Below are 20,022 nucleotides of genomic sequence, written 5' to 3' on the forward strand. Positions count from 1 at the left end.
TCCCAGGACACTCAGAGAGCTTCTGAACTCATTTCCCAAACAACCCTTCTGCAAGTCTTACTGTGTAGTGGGGAAAGGTTGCTGTTCCTACAGTGGATCCTTTATGGGAATGTAAAGAATGCTCAAAATAGCCCAGTGTAGTGTTAGTGTAGTGTAACATTTCTGTATGCAGCCAGCACCTCACAGCAGCTTCTACACTTGCTGTGCAGTCTGGGCCTCGGTAAATGTCAGCAGATGGAATTTTAAGTTTCTTAAATTTGCTGTTTGTTCTGAGCGTCCTTGTATGTGATTCCTGTAGGATCTGGTATTTGACAGGGCTGTGGGGTTGCAGGGAATATCCTGTGAATCTAAACTAGCTGAAAAAAATGCCAACTTTCTTCCCTAATTTTACCTGTGTTGCAGGAGGAGATCTCAGGGGAATGTACAGTGAGGATGAATACTGCATTAGGCATTGCCTACAGGTGTTTTACAGTCTGGATGCATTAATGAGGGTAGCTCAGCAGAGTTCCTGGCAGCTGCAGTCTCTTGAACATATATGGAATAGGCACACTGCATTCATTCTCTCTGGCCCCGCATTTTCATATCTTCTACATGGTCCAGCTGACACCCATTTTCTCTATAGGCTTTTTGTGGTTTTACCATGCTGAAAAAAATATAAATGCCTTGGCTGTGAGACTTTTACCTGCCTGAAGATATGTGGTTTGACAAATGGTTCTGGTCTTGCCATAAGGGTGAACACCTTCATTTGGTATTTTTGGGAATATGATCACATTCTAGAGTGCCAAAGACATAACACATGTATGGGGAAGGATTTTGTGTCCAGAGGCCTGTTCAGTTAGGGTGTGAGCACCCATGTGCACACGTGTTTGTCTCAAACCAGTTCAGGTGGGAAATAAAGCTGAGATGCTGCTGAAGCCAATAATGTAAAGCTGTAATGAGATGGGTAGTAACTAAATCAAAGAACCCTTAATCATCCATAGACTTCAGTGGAAGGAAATTAAGACATTTATACTTTTTTTAGCACAGTAACTATAGGAATGCAATAGTATATAGTGAGTAAAATCTGCCCAGCTCTTTTGAGGCCTGGTCCTAGAAGCATTAACTTCTATGGTACCAGTGTTAATTATTTTGTCTTGTTGTGAATGTTTTCAGGACTGAATTCTGCATTTTAAAAGTTTCTAAAGTTGGTAAACACTTACACATCTTGACCAAATTCTGTCCTGGGTATTTCTATCAACTTTTGTAGGATTTCACAGCAAAAAAAAAGATTTTTCCTTTACTCCTTATTTAAAATAATAAATGCTGCTTTAGCTCATCTCTTTCTTTGCTCTTCTCTTAGATTGAAGTTGAACAGCAAAAGAAACCAGCTTGTCCGAGAGCTGGAGGAAACCACACGGTTGGTTGCCATGTTGCACACCCAGCTGAAGAGGTAGGTGACCCTTCCCAGCAGCTGTGGCTGCCTTTGCTGCACACTGTGCCACTGCCTTTCTCTGGTGGCAATTCCAGCTCCCAGCTGGGGGCTGAAAGGCCCTTCAGTCCCAGTAGTGACCTAAGGCCCTGTGTAGTCAGTGGAAGGAGAAGCCTTAGGATCACAGGTCAGCTTAGATGGGCACTTTTCAACGGGCTGAACAACCTCCTGGTGGTGCCTCTGTTTCACAGCAGGAGTTTGCACAGTCCCTTCTATTTCAGTAATATTTAGGTGATGAGGGATAGCTGAGATTTAGTCACTAAAGTTTGAATTACTGAAATATTACATTAATAAAGTGTGCTAAAGACAGCTTAGCAGGCAGCAAGAGGAGTGACTCTCACTAATGCAACTACACCTTAATGGATGAATGATCACAGTTGTCTAATTCCAAGTGTGCTCTGGCTTGCAATGTGGACAATATATAGAGATACCCCTGAATCTGTTGTGGTTCATATGGTGCAAAGAATGGCTTCTAGTTCAGGCTTTAGTTTTGGAAGAACACAGGATTGTTATTTCCAGACTAATGCATGACTGCAGGCACTAAGGCCAAATCATTTTGCTAAACTATATTTTTATCATTCTGATAGAAAGAAAGTTTGGTGGGGTTTTTGTTTGGTTGAGGTTTTTTCCTACCAGTGTGTACTGAATTTACTCTGTTTGTAGCTTCTGCTCCACTTGGATTCTGTTTCATTTTGTGAAGATGAACACCGAAAAGACTGGAAAGAAATCATAGTGCAAGACTGACATGTAAATAAGCCAGCATGGAGAATAGCTATCTGTGAGGCTTTTATGCAGTGGAAATGCATCATGTTTTCATTTCACCTAGCTGATTAGGGATCTTTTGAGGTGACCAAGAAGCATGTGAAACTAATTTCTTCCTAACCGTGTGCCCAGTGTTCTTGGCATGCTCCTTCATAAGAATAAGTGTTTGTTATTAACCCCATAATGCAAAATGTCTGGCATTCAAGGGCATGTACAAAAGGAAGTTGAGCTCAGTTTTTTGGTAGGGAAACGATTAATTTAAAACCTCTCCCTTTTCTTACTAAAGTACACTGAAAAAATGTAAATTCATTAGGCTTCAACAGATGTGTATATACTGCCAATATGCAAAAACATCTATCAGAAGCTTTTTTAAACAAATGTGATGCAGTGCACATCTGTCAGAAGACATTTCCTGCCAAAATTATACTAAATAGAGCATACTTGCCTTTTTTTCATAAGGTCATGGACATAATTATACAAATATAGCTTCCAGCTTTTACCCTATAAATAATAAATAAGGGATTATTAGGCTTATTAATATCTCACTGTTTTTCAGTGAGGCAGTTTAAGGCACTTATACATAGCCAGAAGATTTTCAATAGCTAATCCCTATCTGAAGTGAGGATCAATAATGACCAAAGTCTGCAATAGGCAGAGCAGGAGTCTTGGTTTAAATGGAATTTATAGAGATGGTACATGTTGTAATCACTACTGGAATACTTGCTGGGTCTCCTGAGCAGAAAACCGTGCTGTGGTGTCTGGACTTCCTCAACTGAACAGACTTCTATTCAGCACCTGCTTAAAATTAATTTTGTTGTCAGTTTTGTTCTGCACCTACAACTCTAGGGATAAATAAGGCGTGTGAATTGATTTCACAGCCCAGCCTCAAGTTTTTCCCTTGCTCTCTTGGCCCAGGATTCTACGTAGGAGTCTTTCACATGTATAAATCCTGCCAGCTTTCTGGGAACTGCTGGCTGTTGTGATCTCTGAGGGCCAGTTCCAGGCAGCTGTGATATTGCCTTTTGGCTGCAGGGCCGAGATTGAGGCAAATGGAAGGAAATTTCCATATGGTCAGGCAGTTCATTGCAATAACTTCATCTTCTTGCATGGGCCTTGCTGGTTTTTGCAGTCTGCTTTGGAGATTAACAGGAGCTATAGATACTTTCCACAGCGATGTGGGAGGAGGGATGGCACTAATTTTAATTGGTTTAAACTGTTCATTGGAGTTGTTTTGGCTAAATAAGGACTCTCAGGAGTCTGATATGGTGAGTAGAAGAATGTGTATGATTGATACTGATTTACTGAGCAGTGACCCACCGTTTCTGCTCTGTAGGCTGTGGTTCTGGATTGCTCTGGGGACTAATGCGTGTGGCCTGAGCTAACAAAGCAACACCCTGTGGGCTTAGAGATGTGGTGACATTGCAGTGTTTTCATGAGAAATCAGAAGATACAGTGTCATGGTTTTCTGACTTGTTTCCTTCAGTCTCTCCACCAGCATGCTTTCCCTCTCCTCGAGCAGCAGCCCTGGTTCTCTTGCATCTAGCAGAGGATCTCTTGCCACCTCCAGCCAGGATTCGTCCACCTCAGCCAGTTTCACTGATCTCTACTATGAGCACCTGGAGCAGCTGGAGCAGTTGGACTCGGAATATCAGAACAAGCTTGACTTGTTCTTAGAAGGAGCCACTGGGTTTCGGCCATCAGGCTGTATCACCACTATTCATGAGAATGAAGTAGCAAAAACTCAAAAAGCAGATACCACGAGTCGCGTGCAGGCTCTGAGGTCCTTGTCTGGTACTCCCAAATCCATGACATCGCTGTCCCCAAGGTCATCTCTCTCCTCTCCATCCCCACCTTGCTCTCCACTGGTGATAGACCCACTCCTAACTGGTGATGCCTTTTCAAGCCATATGGATTTCGATGACGCAGAGATAAGTGCAAATCTGTCAGAACTCACCCTAAACACCGGGAGTGGCAACTGTAGACTGGAAGAGCCTCGAGCAGGAGATAAACATCTAGGTCAAGGTATGGTAAGAAAAGATTTGCATGCACTGCATGCATTTATATTTAATGTAGTTCATAAAGCATTGAGAAGCAAGTGTTTCAGAAGCTGTCTGTCATCTTGTTATCTTTATGTTAAAAATATTTTCAGCTCTGTGTTCTGTCTTGTTTGGGAGGGAGGGTTGGTATTTTAAATTGTACACAAAAATACTGATCTGATGAGTCTTGCAGGAGACTGATTTAGGTGTGTTTTTATTGTACACAGATGCATGTGTACACAAATCACAGGGATTTCATATGCAAGTATAGATGGTCGTGGTGGGATTCCTGGTTTGATTTGGCACTAAACTATTCAGAATGTCATGTATTGTTTTGGGTCTGGGTGCCATATTGATGCAAAGTTTTTGACCAAGCTTTTGAGGAGGGCTGGGAAAACCATTTAGCTTAATAGTTAACAAATTATAGTAATAATAATCCTTCCCCACCACCTCAGTATGCATAAAATCCTGCTCTGGTTCCCAGTAAATCAGTGGTAATGAATTTATTAATTTCAGCTGAGCAGACATGTCAAGGCTGTGCTTGAATTCTGCTGTTTTGGTTTCTTAGCAACAAAAACGTGTTTAGATTGTAAGCATGATAAAATAAGACATTTAGAGATAGTAGATGTTCTCATATATGCATATGGCTTGTTGGTGGGTGGGAAGGGTTCATCCTTTTTTGGAAAGGATGGGCTGAAGTGGATGGCAAGCAGTTGGCACAGCCAGGGCACAGTGCTAGGGCCTGTCTGAAGCCCTTGTGACTGTAGTTGGGTTAAATCCAATGAGTGAAAGGACTGGATTTGTAGCTGCAGTGAGGAAGAGCTTTAAAGGCAATATAAACTTGCAAGCTCCTCCTGTGAACCAGCAGTGCAGTTTGTTTCTGCTTTTTGTGGATTATTGAACAGCCTGTTTGAATAAAGGGAATGAGTACCATGTTATCACTGCCTTCTACATTAAGAAGGCTGACACTATTTAAAACACAATGAAAAACACAAGTGCAAGTCTTCCCCTTTGAGCTACCATTTTCCTGCAAGCAAGAGGTATTATGCATTTGAGTAGGAAACACTAATTATTCTTATTAGAACTGGATGCTGATTAGTTTTAACCTTTTTAGCTCTTCAAGATTTGCCAAGGCTGTTAAAGTGAAAGCTCAGGTGTTAAGCAGATTAAGTGATTACTGCTGTTAGCCAGTCAGCAGACAAAATAATCACCATAAGTAGTTTATTTCAGGGCAATAATGAGATGAGATTCTACTCTTCAGGCATTTTGGGGGTGGGGGCTCAGTGTAACTCCCAAAATGCAGGGGCTGGCTCTGGGGTGGTCAGTCCTGGGCAAAGCACGCTCACATGTCCTGGAAGCAGAGCTGGACACTATAGCTGAGGGCTTTGCTGCTGCCTTCTGCTAGAGCAGAACCTCCTCTAGCTTTGAAACTGAAGGAAGGTTGCCTTTTTCACCTGAAGAACACCTGGGGGATTTAGGGGAAACTGATAGCAAAACCTGGAATCTGTCAGAGTCCAGCATTCTCTGAGTAAATGGTCTGGGTGTGAGGACAGTGCATGGTATGGCTCTTCAAGGCCCCTTGCAGGAAGAGAAGAGCAAACTTAATTCTTGATGTGAGTGAAAAAAAAAGGTGAGACACCACAGGCAGTGTTATCCACCTGCTTGGAAAAATGGAGGAGAGTTGAGTCAGTTCTGAACTCTTCCATAAACTTTCTTATTAGTGTGATATCTCTTCAGAGACTTAAGGCTAAAGGCTGAAAGTCCAAATCTTGTGTTAATTAACTGCATGAAAGGGCTGAGCTTTCCAAGTCTTTTGCAAAACCAGTAAGAAAAGGGGTGGCTGTAATTGTTGTCCAGGATGCATTAATCTTCATTCAGCTTTACACTGTAGCACTCTGCTGTACAGAGCTCACTTCACTGTTGTGCACTTTCTGTATTCGCCCCCTTGGCCCTGAGGTGCTGGGGGGAGGTGGTCAAGAATGAGGCATTCTGTGTTGGAATGACTCCATGGCATTGGGAACTGAGGGAGAAGGAGAGGTTTGGTGTGTGGAGGCCAGCCTGCACTGCCTTTCCCAGTGAGCCAGTCCCATGTAAAGGGATTCCCAGAGCAGCATTTGGTGTGTAAAACTAAAATAACCAGATTTAGGAAGCCAGTCAGTGGGGAAGAAGTTATTTTCCTATTAAAACCATGGACTAGGAGGTATGAAGGAGAATTGAGGAAAGATGTTTTGACCCTGCCCACATACCTCTAGCACAGCCTGTGATGCACAGCACTGCAGGAGCCTGGTCCTGGCCCGTGGCAGGAGGGAGGATGGATTAATCTGGGAATACCAGTGTTAAATGGATCCATTTGTGTCAGTTACTGACTGATACAAATGATTAGTGATTGTGTTACAGGTGCTAACCTCTATTCACGTGGATTGGCCTATGGGGAAAAGGTCTGGACGTTCTATTTCTGTCCAGTGGTTCCATGGGAGTACCAAGATGAGAAAGGCCATTTGTGGTAGTGTCAGAAAAAAAAAAAAAAATCAGTGCATAGCTGGGCCTGAAATGACACAGGTGTCTCAAAGGACTGGGGCTACCTGTAGCACCCTCTGCTGTTGGCTTAAAGTCCTTATGGTATTCCAAAAGCCTTGCACACTTTTCCACCAGTTTATTCAAAGCTGGATTTAATTCATTAAGTGGCTTTGTGAGGCTGTAAAGTAAACAATGCAAAAAAAAAAAATCTGAAAAAACAAACTCAAACCCCAGAAAACCAACCAGAACCAAAACTTGCTTTGTAATAAAGAAAATATGCATTGGAAGCCATATATTGGCCCCGGGGGCATGTGCTAAGTCTATGGGAAGGAAGCAGCACTTCTGAAAAAAAGCCTGTTGGAGAGGAGTGTACTGCTCTGCTGCTGTGGGGCTCCAGCTGCTCCCAGGGGGACACATGGCACCTCCTCACTCTTGGAGCAGGGCTCCCTCATCCCTGAGGATGGGAGCCAAGGGCTGGGTACGGCCCAGCACTCGTTAGCCACGTTGGCAGATGGAGTGCTCCAGACTCTTGGCTGCAGCTCCTCTCCACTGAAATGTTCACGTGCAAAGATGCAGAATTTGCAGGTTTCCAGGGAGAATCTTTTTGAAGCACAAGAAATTTATTTGAAATAACTCCTCTGTGCAAAACTTGCTTCACCTTCTTTGGTTTCTCTTCCCTATCTTCTTTTCTTTATATTCCTGCATATGACTGCTCTTTTGAATCTTATAAATCTTTTTCTCTGGATTCAGCTAGTTAACCTGGTCTTTCAGGACCTGCCTTTTCTCCTGTGTACACAAACAGTTTTGATTTAGGTGGTGTTTCTTTTGTTGTTCCCCTCTTGGTATGAGCTTTCCAAGTGGGATATGCAGCTCCTCATGATGCAAACTTGGCCAGAGCTGGTCAGCAGTGCTTGCCCAGCCTCTGCTCTCTGGGTGCCTGGGAGCAGAATGATTGCTGCCTGCCTAAGGGTGCTTTGCTGTAGGAGCTGGTTATTGGTCCATATTTATAAGTTGACTAGAATTTAGAAGTCCTGCTGCCTCTGAACGTTGCTTATTGTGTCATGGGTACCTCCCTTCCCTTTCAGGGCTTTGGAAGCCTCTCCTGGCATCTCCTGCAAGGATCTGTGCCCAGAGAGGTGCCAGGGCAAGCAGCTGTAACACACCCGTGTGTAATCTCAGCCCTTACACTGCTGCCTGGGGAATAGATGGGCACTCGCTGTGCAATGAAACCCTCTCTCAACTCCACCACACAGTCTATTCCTCCTGTTTTCCTGGGACTTTTTGTTCTTCAGGGCAGTTTGGCACATTCCTACACTTCAAGGCCACCTCTGAGCTCAGTCTGCCCTACCTGTGTCCCCTCTGTCTTCAGAAATGTGCTGTTGCTTAACAATACCTGGCAGGAGAAAAAAAATACAATTCAAGTGGAGGATAAGAAGAAAAGCTGCTGTTTATCCAGACAGTTTGTTTTCATTAACACCTGCTTTTGGTTTTCCTCTGTGCTTTCCTGATAGGTATAACCACAGCTGGAGGGATGGCTCTGAAGGTGGCAGGTGTGTCAGCTGCAGTGTCTGATGAATCTGTTGCTGGGGACAGCGGGGTGTACGAGGCATCTGTGCAAAGGTAGGCATCAGATCTCTCTCCAGGACAAAGCCAATGACAGCTTTGTGTCAGGCAGCTGCAATGCTGCTGGTTGTGACCTTTGTTTGTAATTCGGTGGCTAAAGTTCTCCATTTCAGGTTTCTTAATACTTCTGAAAAAACTATGAGCAGGTTGAGTTTGATTATCAAAATGACCTGTGCATCCCATAATAGAAGCAACTGAGGGGGAGCTCACAGAGAGGTGTTTGAACAGCTGGGCTGTTTGTGAAGGTGCTGGTCAGCTGTGGGTGCTGCCTTGGCAGGGAAGGTGGAGCCGCCTGGTAGGTGGAAAGCTCCCTCCTCTCAGTCAGTGAGAGGGGGCTTTGGGATGTTTAAGAAGCACCTTGAGCTGCCTGATGGATGTGCAGGGATGCAGTTCCCAAGTGCATGGAGCAAGAGCAGGATGTGATGCCCACAAAGACTTCTCCCACTAAGGGCCCAGCTGGGAGTCCCTGCCCTTGCTGGCTTCCTGGATTGTCTGTGGGGGCTTTGTCAGAAAGTTCACTGGAAGGTACTGATCTTATTGGTACCTGCCTCTAATGTGGGCTTTCCTACTGTTTTTATTAGCATTGAGGTGAATTATAGGGTTGTTAGTTGTGAAACACAACTGTAGAGGTGATAAATCGCTCATCTCAGATTCCCCTGTTCATTAGTTATCTTCATTAATTCTCTATATAAATTAGTAATTTTTATGTTTTCAGCACTATTCACTTTGACAAGGGAGTGCAGTGCTTCAGTAAATTGAGCTCCTGGGCTCAAGGTGTCCCAGGGCCCCTGTGTCCCTTCAGTGGGGTAGGGAGCTCTGTGGAGAGGGGAGTGGGACAGAAGGCATCCCATGCACACTCACATGTCTGATGCTGGTTTTGTTTGGATTATCAGCTGCCAACCCCTGTGGTGCCTACAGTGTCATTTTGGTGCCTGTCCAGGTGGTGAGGGTGGGATGAGCCACCCCCTGCAGCTGAAATGTAACAAAATGCAACAGAGTGCTAAGCAGTAATTTGGAAAACACTTAGAAGAGAAGAATGCTAATCCTGTTTTCATGTGCTACAGCATAGCCTCTTGAGTCAATTAGACAATGAATGTAGTTTTGGGGACCTTCAGTGCATAAAACTTGGGAGGAGGAATACATTGAGAGGGAAATGATGCAGAATAGCTGTTTCTAGCAAAGCCAGTCAGTGTACTCTGTCACTTTTAATGTGCTTAAGAAAGTTTGATTTCTTAAAGAAACAAAGGAATTACTTAAATCTAATAAAAGTTGAGAATTTTTGCTGTCATGATGCAGGACAGGATTGCAGTTGTTAAGTCACATTTCTCTTGCTGGGCAGTCAGCCGTTTTTACTAAAAGCTAGTCAAGGGAACCCTTTAAAAATCCCCCACTGCCTTATTTTTCAAGTCTTTTGTGTGGCTTTTTTTTCTTTTGGCAGTGAAGAGGGAAGGCATATGACTTTCTGCTGATAAGCACTGCAATACATACCTCTAAGGCTGATTGCACTTACTTCTTAAATGGGCTTTCTTTTAGCTGCTAATTTTACAAAATCCATATACCAAACCACTGAATGGAAGGGAAAAGATCTTGTATCACCTAAATGCAAACACTTCAATAAGAGGCAAATCAAATCCTGAATTGTTGTTGCTTCCTTTCAGACCATGTGTGTCAGAAGTGATGGTGTTTGACAGTGATGATACAGAAGCAGTTGGAACAGCCAAAGTGCAAATTGCAATGAGGTATGTGCAACATATTTTACTGGATTTGCCTTCCAGTAAGAAGAATGATAAATGGAATAGTGCTTTCTGTGCTGTTTCCTTCTCGTGTCCTATTAGTATTAACTAATGGATGCCCTTTTTTAGTGTAAATAAGAATTACACTTGACTCCAGGGGGTTCTTGGTTGCCCTCTTTCATTTCAGTGGAAATCAGCTGGTGATGCTGTGGTATGAGGGTGCAAACCAGCAATAGGAGCACTGGCAGTGCTGGGCTGGAGAGAACCTTTGGCTGGATTGCAGAATCCCTAAGGGTGCATTTTGGGTGGGGAAAAGTGCTGAGAATAAGTGGCAGTCACAATTCCTGACCTCATGTGGATCCCACAGGTGGGTAAGGTGTAGGAGGGTAGGCAGAGAGACATCCTCCTTAAATGACTTTTTGGAAGTTATGTGGGATTTGAGAAAAAGAAATAGTACAAAACTCATTTGTCATGGCCATCCAAAGCAAAAGATTACCCATTACATCCTCACTGTTGTGCTTCAGGCATTTTTACTTGTAGCTTTTTTATATTGCAGCCATTAAGGCCTCTCAAAAAATTGTAGCTACAATGCAGCAATTTAACTAGTCCCCAGGAAAAGCAGTGTGTGCTATTTCAAATCTACAGCCCATTGTATCTGAATCCTTAAGTTCTGGGTGTTCTGGACTGTTTTATATTCTGGATGTTCTGGTAGCAAAACATGATGTAATAGGAAACTGGTGTTGTTTTAAACTGTGGGCATGTCATGGTCACATTATAGAGTTGTCTTGTTTGTAAGTCTTCTGTATTGTTTGTGTGGAATAGTCAGCCACAGAGTCCAAGGCAGAATTCTCTAATAATAATACTTTTCTGTGTGTTTCTGATTCAGATATGATGACAAAAATAAACAATTTGCAATATTGGTCATCCAGCTGAGTAATGTTCCAGCACTGCTGTTACAACAAGATCAAAAAGTGTAAGTGGGTGAAACAAACACACTTGATATATTTGTGTTGGATCCCAATGAGAATGAAAGTGAGATTGGCTTATGAGTTTTCATGCTCTTAAAAATTTACCTTTCCTGCAATGTTTCTATACTTTGTGTGGTGACACTTATAAACTAATGAACCTGTAAACTGAAATAAGGTGCAGTTTCTTCCTCAAAGGTCTGTAATTGTTAGGGAAGGACTTGCCTGGAGTTAGCACTGGCTGGTGAGGTTCTTAATTGTAGCAGTGCCTTGAGCACCTACATCAAGTGAAGAGGTAGAATTTGTCCTGCTGCAGAACTCCTTGGACACCTGCACAGGGTTAGGAAAATGTGCAGCTACTGCTAGACTCATTCCAAGCACAAGGTCTTTAAACTCAGCTGTGTGCTGAATAAGCTGACAAAAATTGGATGCATTTTTGCTGTTCCTGCCTACAGAAGGGTGTGAGCAGTGTGACATGTTGCACAGATGTAAACAACCATGTGAAACAGGATCCAGTGATGTCTGAGTACGAGCTTCAGAAGGATGAAGTCTGTGGCAACTCGTGCCGCTGCACATCTCTGATGCTGTGACGAGAGGTTCCTTTTTTCTCAGTTGCCTGCAGCTCCAGAGAATAGGAAAGGCCAGCAGTGTCTGTGTGCTCAGGCTGGCTTTCTCTGGGGGGTTTGGGGAGCTGCAGGCTGTGGGGCAGTGCTGACAGCGCTGTCCCCACAGGAACATCCGCGTGGCCGTGCTGCCCTGCTCGGAGAGCAGCAGCTGCTTGTTCCGCACCAGGCCGCTGGAGCCTGCGGACAGTCTCGTGTACAATGAGGTGTTCTGGGTTTCCATCTCCTACCCGGCCCTGCGCCAGAAGACTTTAAGAGTCGATGTTTGCACTGTAGATAAGTCTCACCTTGAAGAATGTTTGGTGAGTATCTAGCTCTGTTTTAATAACTCTGTGTTTGTTTCCTCTTTTTAATTAGACACGATGTTACACTCTTGAGGGATGTCAATTTCTGTGAAAGGCTTCCTGATAATCTTTAGCTATGTGGTCTCTCCCCCACAGTATTCTTTGCAATGACAATTTCCATCAGGAAAAACAATTATGAGATAAATGTTCTGTTCCAGAACTACCTTGTCAGACCACTAGATATTTCTCCTTCATGATCTGATGTCAAACTCTAACTATTCTCTTCCTTCTGGAAACATTTTGATATTGCAATATTGAGAACCAATTACTTTGGTTTTGGATACATCAGGTGGTGTACTAAATGTAATTTATTAAATGATGACAAGGCAGATGAAGATAAATAGAATATACAAAGATAAAACATCTGGGTTTGGGCAGTGATTTTTGTCAGCCTTGCAAATTTCTTGAAAGGGAGTCATCCTCTCCTGTTCCTTTCTCTTTCTCTTTGAAGCTCTGGCTGTAATTTCTCCCTCCTGCAGGAGCACTGTTTGTACTTCTGGATTCAGTGGAGCTCTAGTGAAACACTTGCTACTTACATTGGAAGCCCTTGGCAATGCTAAAAATAATTAAACATAAAGCATTACCAGTGGTGTTGAAATGGGACAAACAGGCACTTTTTGTTGAATTTGCCAAAATTAAGCAGCCCTGGATTTTCATTCTGATTTTTTCTGACTGGTGTGGTAGTTTTTCATTTCAGTATTACACTAAAACTATGTTTTTGCTCTCAATAGGGTGGAGCACAAATTAGCCTCGCTGAAATATGTAGATCCGGAGAGAAATCAACCCGTTGGTATAACCTTCTCAGTTATAAATATCAACAGAAGCAAAACAGGAAAAGTAAACAAGGAAACAGCCACTCTGAAGTACCCTGCACTGAAAAAACAGTAAGAACAGCTGCCTAAATTGAACAAATCTCTTCTAAACAGGACTATCAGGAGGGTTTGTGTGGCTGTTACTATAGAGAAGGCTGCTGCGTTTATGTTTACAACTTGAATGTTGTTAAGTGCAGCAAAATAATTAACTTGTTGATTCCAGATATGCCCTTGTCCTGGGCTAAACACTTACTGAAATCTCTGCTCAGGGAGCTGAGGGATGTGTAAGTGATGTATGAGCTCCAGCCTTCCTGCAGTGCTGCCACGAACTTGCTGTGCAAGTGAAGACAAAGTTTGCAGGTGCAGGGCACAGGAGGTGCTCAGCCTGGAGCTGCACAGCTGCACGTGCTGGGGCAGCTGTGCTGGCAGGGCTGCACTGAGCTCTGGGTGCAGGGGCTGGGGGCTGCTCTGGGGCTGTTCTCACCACAGAGCCTGGGCACTCTGCAGTCTCTGACAGTCATTTCTTCACAAAAAGCCTCTTTCTCTCCTCAGGACTCTGTCTCAGCACTCTTAGAGCAGACAGCTGTTGAACTGGAAGCTGTGGAGAAGAAACTGGAGGAAAGCAGAAGCACTTTAACTAGTGGAGAGAGCTGGTAGGTGCCATCCCACCATCTTCTTCTTCAGGAGTGATCAGAGCATTTGGGTGCAGAGGAAAAAGCCTGTGGGAGGCTTCTTTTGCTGTTTTGGTGAAAAATCCTGTTTCTTCTGTTCCGGAGGCTGTGCTTAGAAAATGAGAACAAAACTGATAAATGTTGAAAATTGTCAGTAGCACTATGCTAATTTTGTTATTTATACAGTCTTCTATGGATGCCCTGAAAACTGCACTCTGTGGTGCAAGGCTTTGCTTGAATTTTAATGTGGCTGTTCTTTATATGGTTCAGATTCAGATTTCCTTAGAGAAGTCCAACATTTGAAATAGAAAGCAAGCCTGACCAGTGGGACTGATGGAGAAGCCTGCTGTGAGTTCAAGGGAGCTGAAAAGGGTGTTAAAACAACGCTTCAGTTTTGTCCAGTAACACTTTTAAACTAAGATTTAATGGCATCCTGAGACCTCAAGATGCACTTGCCCTAAACTCAGACCACATGGCTGAACCCTCATCTTGCTTCTTTTGAAGCCAGATCAGGATGAAGTTTTTGGCAGTAATGTGATCTTCTGGTGCAGCTTCTCTCCTTTCTAAGCCTGTGTTTGTGTATTCTCAGTGGCTGCAGGGCCTGTCAGGTACACCTGGCTGCCTTGGGGATGTGTTTCTGTCCAGCAGCTTACAGGAGGCACCTCCTGCTCCAGCACCAGAATATTGTCCACAACAGGCCAGTTCAATAACAGAGCTGCTCTTTGCAGGCAAGATGAAGATGTTCCTGACCTGGAAGAACAGGATGAGATCAGTGAAAATGAAGCGGAGGAGGAAGAAGAATTCTGTGCTGGAAAATCACTGTGGGATACAGAAGAAAGTCTGAATTCCCAGCTGCACACAGAGATAGCAGTGAAGGTACAGTCAAGGGCCTTTTGAACAGAAGGATGATTTAAGCTTCCATCGCTCAGCTGGCTGGGTTGTTGCTGAGCTGAGCAAGGCTACAGCAGTTATTTGAAAGTTCACCATAGATGATTAAATGTTTATCTACCTGAAACATTTGTAAATAACTCTGTGTGACAATTTTGTCCCACAGCACCATTTCTGCCTTCTTTTTGCTGCTCATGAAAACTGTTTTCATTAATGTGTTTTTGACTAAACAGTGTTTTTGACCTTGTTTAGTTCTGAATGTAGCTGTAGTCAAACAGGAGTGTGCTGTAGGAGCTGTAGGGAGCAATGCAGTTAATGCAGCAGGAGTGAAGTCTCAGGGCATGCTGCATGAGAAGGGCTAAAGAATGTCTGGGTTTGAATGCAGCAAGCACAGATGTGACACAGGTGGCTGTCACACAGCCCTGGGCACATGGAAAGCTGGCATTTACACTGCACTGTGTGTCTTGCAGGTGGATAAAGAGACCAACACAGAGAGCCTTGCACAGTCCTCAACTGTAGTTCGTCCAAAAGACAAAAGAGCAGCAAATCCACCCCAAAGTCAGTTTGTCAGGGGTAGCACCATCATCCGCTCCAAAACATTTTCCCCAGGACCGCAGAGTCAGTACGTGTGTCGGGTAAGGAGGATGAAACCCTGACCTTCTACGTGCTTGTCTTCACTCAGTCTGTATTTCTCACAGAAACCCGACAGTGCTTTCTTCTCTCCCCCTCTGACTTCAGAAGTTGCTCTATCCTCACCTCCTGGACAGTATCTTGCCTTGGAACTAACAGCATTAAGCACAAATTTATCACATATATATGTGCACATATATTTGTGGCACATGCAGCTTGTTGAGATGCCCAAACCTACGTGGAAGGGCTGCTGTAGGGCAGTGAATAAGCTGCATATTAAACAGTTTCCTGCTGCTTGAGGTGTTCTGTGCTAACTCAGTTAGCTCTGTCCACCTGACTTCAGATGAGGTGAACATAAATCCGTGATGGAAATGGAAGTGTAAGTACCTGATAATATCAGCAAAAAAACTGTGGAAACCTGAAAGTCACCAGTGTGCTCTGTGTGAAGGTAACTGAACAGGCCATGTGTTGGGTCAGATGTCACTTCCCCTGCTTTGAAATGTTTGTTTACAATTGTTTCCTGAAATGAAGGTCAGAATAAACCACAAATATCTTGTATTTTAAGTGGAACTGGCAAACAAGCAAGCACTGTCTTTTACCACACATGACCTGTCCCAGTCGGGCAAGCCCTTAATACAGCTGGGCCAGACTTGCTGTGTAGGTTCTCCCTGGTTCAGAAGCAGGTGCTTCCAGAGGAACAAACCTGACTCATTCTGCTGGAGTGGTACAGGTGTTGTGTCCCAGTACATGCAGATCCCAGTGCCTGTTCCCCTCCTCTCCCAGCTTTGAGAAGGGACATGAGGAGGGAATTAAAATTAAGCCCTGCTTCAGCTGAGCTCTTTGTAAGGGTTTACAGACAACCACAAAACAAGGCAGGCTGGTTGTAATGTGGCAAGTCGTCAGCTCATAAACCCAGGGGGAGAGCTTTCAGTTAAACTTGCCTCTTCCACCACTAGCTTAAAATACAAGTTACAGAAAAATACAGATTAGAAAAAGCAGAAATCTCTAATAAAATAGTCCCATGTTTTACGTATGCTAGGAAAGAGTATTATTTTTACTACTACTTACAGCTTATTTTTCTGGGCTGTTTTGCCCAGTCTGGTTACTTGCACAGGAGAGCAGTGGGGCAGAGACCCATATCCTAGCCTAACTCAGTGTCCTTTGCTCACAGCCTATTCCCAAAAAGGGACATAGTTCAAGGCCTGTGGCAGGATCTGGCTGTGTACTCAGACTGGGGTGACAACTGTGTGCCTTTCACAAAACTTCATAGTTTGTTTACAACAACCTCTGCTCTCGCTGACATTGTGTGTATGCACTGCTTGTATTTCTTTCATAAAAGATTTGTGGTTTTCACCTTCCTTTTCAGCTGAATCGCAGTGATAGTGACAGTTCCACATTATCCAAAAAGCCCCCCTTCGTTCGTAATGCGATGGAGAGACGAAGTGTCAGAGTGAAACGGGTAAGAACATTGCCACTTTATTTTCCTCTAACACAGACACATGCAAAAATCATAAAACTGTTTTGAAAGAAAAATTTGCAAACCTAAATCAGTTGCCACATGCTTTCATTCACAACCTTTTCTTTGTGTGTGAGAAGTCTCTCAAGGATTCTTTGAAATATCAGATTATGACGGGAACATTTAAGTTAGAACTCAATTAAAACATTTAATTTAGGAAAATGGTTCCTGCTATTTTCTATCTTGTCAGAGAAGTAGCACAGTTTGCTGTGTTTATTGTTGTGAGAGTCTTAAGTATTTATAATAAATTTGAGGAGCTGGAAAAGAAGATGAGAACGATGTCTCAGATGCTCAGGTGACCCTGTTGTAGTGATGCCATGGCACACAATAAACCCCTGTGCACATTGTGGTGGCAGTCACGAAAATTCCCCCAGGATACTGACACTGAACTCCTAAGGAGATGGTTTTCTTGGGACAGCTTGTGTTTGAATCTAGCAGAAGGCAATATGTTACTGGAAAAGGGAATCACAGGTTTTTCTGCAGCACTGTGGATTCATCTGCAGATGAAACATTAAACTTAGGAGGAAGGTGTGCAAGCAAGACTTGTTTGATTTGGAGACGCTGCCAAGGGAGAACTTGAGCAGAAGCACAGAAATGAAAACAGTTATCTATAAGGATTCTTTGAGTTTGTGGTATCTGTGTCAAGGCAGACAGGATCAATAGAGATGGTTGGTTTGAAGAAAACCATTAGAAAAATGGGTCTCACAATGTGTTTGGCACTTTCTGGGTGGAGTGTTGGGACAGTTCTCCTCAGTGTGTTCACACCCCCCTTCTCTTCCAGCCTTCAATCAAGTCCTTCGGTACAGAGCGCCTGATCCGCACCTCACTGGACCTGGAGCTGGACCTGCAGGCTTCAAAAACCTGGCACGACCAGCTGGTTCAGGAGATCTCAGTGCTGAGGGAGCTGAAGGAACAGCTGGAACAAGCTCAAAGTCAGGGTGAAAAAGAGTTGCCACAGTGGGTGAAGGATGACGAGAGGTTTCGACTGCTGCTGAGGCTTGTGGAGAAACGAGTGAGTCATACCTGCCTTGGGGTTTCTTTCCACTCAGTGGAGAAATGGAGAAATTTTGGAAACGGGGCTTTGGACAGTCAGTCAATGAAGCCTGAGGACTGTTAGTCACTCTTGTGTACCTCATACGGCTCTATCAAGCTGTTAGTCCTGAGCCCTTGCATTCACCAGCAGAGAGATTTGCTGCCCTAGCAGAGGTGTGAATACGAGGAGTCACAAATGCCATCTGTTCTGCCAAGTGTGTCCCCCCAGCCTGCAGGAGCTGTGGTGTGTGGTGGTTGGCACTTACCTTACTTTACATCACGCCCTCCCCCATGCACAGGGCTCCTTCTCAGCTTCTGGGATTTCTCAGCACCTCTGCTGGCACCAGGCAGAGACCCAGCTATGCTGGCACCAGGGCTAGGAGGCAGCTGCTGTGAGGTGCTCTTCGGGGTGCTGTGTATGCTGATCTTCTGCCTTAAAAGATCTATCAAGAAGATACAAAGAGAGGACTGACAGAAGCCATTATTCTTACCACAGGGGACACCTTACATTAAACTCTCTCCCTTAGAATGGTTGTCAAGCTTCAGTTTAGCTTCTGTGGCTTGTGTCTTCCAGAGTCAACAAGTTCCAGACCCCTCAGACCTGCAGCTGAAATACTGCTGTGTCTGGAGGTCAGTTAGGATAAGATAATTCCTCCTGGAAACACAAACAAGTCTTCTCCATTATTAATTTAGGTGCAAAATCCAGAACACAAATGTGAGTTGAAGGCTGATAAAATGATGAGAGCTGCTGCCAAGGATGTCCACAGGCTGCGAGGGCAGAGTCGAAAGGAGCCTCTGGAAGTGCAGTCATTCAGGTAATCACAGGTACAGGGGAGGAAAAACTGACTACTGCCATGATTTTTCTGTGAATGACTTAGGTGCTGATGAGGAAGGCTGATCTCTGCAGAAGTAGTTAACTGTTCTGCTTAAATAAGAACTTCTGTATTTTCATAATCCAAGTATAAAGTCTGCCTCAGGGAAATTAGTTGCAGCACTGCACATGATCAAAGCAACCAGCATTCTCCAAGTCATTCCCCACCTGGCAACAAATTCTTTAACACAGAAGCAACCCTTTGCTTCCCTAAGTAACAGACACGGAAAAGAAAAAGCCCTGGGCCCTACTGAAATGGCTTTTGGTAAGGTCAGTATTGTGGCTTTAATCCATGTCTGATAAGTAAATAAAAGGTGTAGGTTGTACATCTGCTCCCTGTGGGGACAGCTGGTGGGATAAACTCTCCTGTGGATGATGGACATTTCTGGCAGGATTTCTGTTGCATTAACAATTGATCATCTTCTTTCAGAGAGAAAATGGCATTTTTCACACGGCCAAGAATAAACATCCCAACGCTCTCTGCAGACGATGTGTGATCACCATAAAGTATTTGCTTTCTGGACAATTCTACAAATGCAGATTGGCTTTTGAAGTTATTTATGTGGTATTATGAAGGTACCAAGGCATTTGTATATTAGAGCTTTTGTCAGTATGTGGATGTTTTGAAGATTTTTAGGTTAAAGTTATATCATCACAGAAACCAGCAATTAAGTGACAAGATTGTATAGTTTGTATATTTAGGAATGTATTTTTGGGAAATAGAATTTTAAATAAGAACAAATGCAGCGTAAGGTGCTGTTATTCTTAAATAATGCTGTTTAGACTTTTTGTACAGCTCTACCTTTTAGAGGTTTTACTGCAATAAAATAAATTTGAAGGAACCTCACCCCTACCTTCTATGATGTTCTGCATCGGACTCTCCTCTGAGTGATGTATTTTGTACCCTGTGGGGAATGCTGGGAGCCAGCTGGGACTCCCAAGTGCTGTGAACGAATTCTCTGTGAGCTGTGAAGCATTTGTGTTTCCTGCCAGGTCATAAAAGTAGGTGTGAAGTTCAGAATACTTGCACTTTTAACGTTTGTACTACAGCTCATGTCTGTAATGGGTCTGTTAAGGTAACGTGGGGAGCCCATTGAAACCACTGCTGTGGGAGGAGGGCTGCAGGTTTAAAGTCCATTTTAGGTTTTTCCAATAAAGTGACCTTTCTGGACAAACCTGCCTTCTGGCTTTTTGTCTTGAGTGAATCTTCTCATCCCCTGGCACCTAAACTGGGGTTCTTTTGTGTTGCCAGCTGGAAGCATGTACCTTTTCACATCTTGTCACGATGCTGTAATGGACACATTTCATGTCATCATGGAGTATGCTGAGCTGAAGGGACACACAAGGATCACACAGTGCAGCCCCTGTCCCTGCACAGACCCCTCACCAACCCCACCCTGGGCATCCCTGGCATTCCCTGGGGAGCCTGGGCAGTGCCAGCACCCTCGGGGGAAGAACCTTTCCCTATCTCCGCCTAAACCTCCCTGGCACAGCTCCAGCCATTCCCGCGGGTACTCGCTGTTTTTCCTCT

General features: G+C 44.0%; 1 protein-coding gene across 3 annotated transcripts in view; it reads left to right on the top strand.

Moving 5' to 3' along the window:
- WWC1 (WW and C2 domain containing 1) overlaps positions 1 to 19,666 on the top strand; it is a 65,084-nt gene extending 45,418 nt beyond the window's left edge. For all 3 annotated transcript variants that reach the window (XM_030283703.4, XM_072935343.1, XM_012575419.5), the window contains exons 10-23: positions 1,340 to 1,429; positions 3,714 to 4,252; positions 8,295 to 8,403; positions 10,065 to 10,145; positions 11,026 to 11,112; positions 11,837 to 12,029; positions 12,803 to 12,955; positions 13,436 to 13,536; positions 14,283 to 14,430; positions 14,913 to 15,077; positions 16,439 to 16,531; positions 17,370 to 17,600; positions 18,314 to 18,435; positions 18,922 to 19,666. In XM_030283703.4, the coding sequence (XP_030139563.2) occupies positions 1,340 to 1,429; positions 3,714 to 4,252; positions 8,295 to 8,403; positions 10,065 to 10,145; positions 11,026 to 11,112; positions 11,837 to 12,029; positions 12,803 to 12,955; positions 13,436 to 13,536; positions 14,283 to 14,430; positions 14,913 to 15,077; positions 16,439 to 16,531; positions 17,370 to 17,600; positions 18,314 to 18,435; positions 18,922 to 18,988 (2,179 nt within the window). In that variant the 3' untranslated portion in view covers positions 18,989 to 19,666. The remainder of the gene's footprint in view (positions 1 to 1,339; positions 1,430 to 3,713; positions 4,253 to 8,294; positions 8,404 to 10,064; positions 10,146 to 11,025; positions 11,113 to 11,836; positions 12,030 to 12,802; positions 12,956 to 13,435; positions 13,537 to 14,282; positions 14,431 to 14,912; positions 15,078 to 16,438; positions 16,532 to 17,369; positions 17,601 to 18,313; positions 18,436 to 18,921) is intronic.
- Positions 19,667 to 20,022: the final 356 nt, after the last annotated feature.

Source organism: Taeniopygia guttata, chromosome 13 (assembly GCF_048771995.1).
Source record: "Taeniopygia guttata chromosome 13, bTaeGut7.mat, whole genome shotgun sequence".
NCBI lineage: Eukaryota > Metazoa > Chordata > Aves > Passeriformes > Estrildidae > Taeniopygia > Taeniopygia guttata.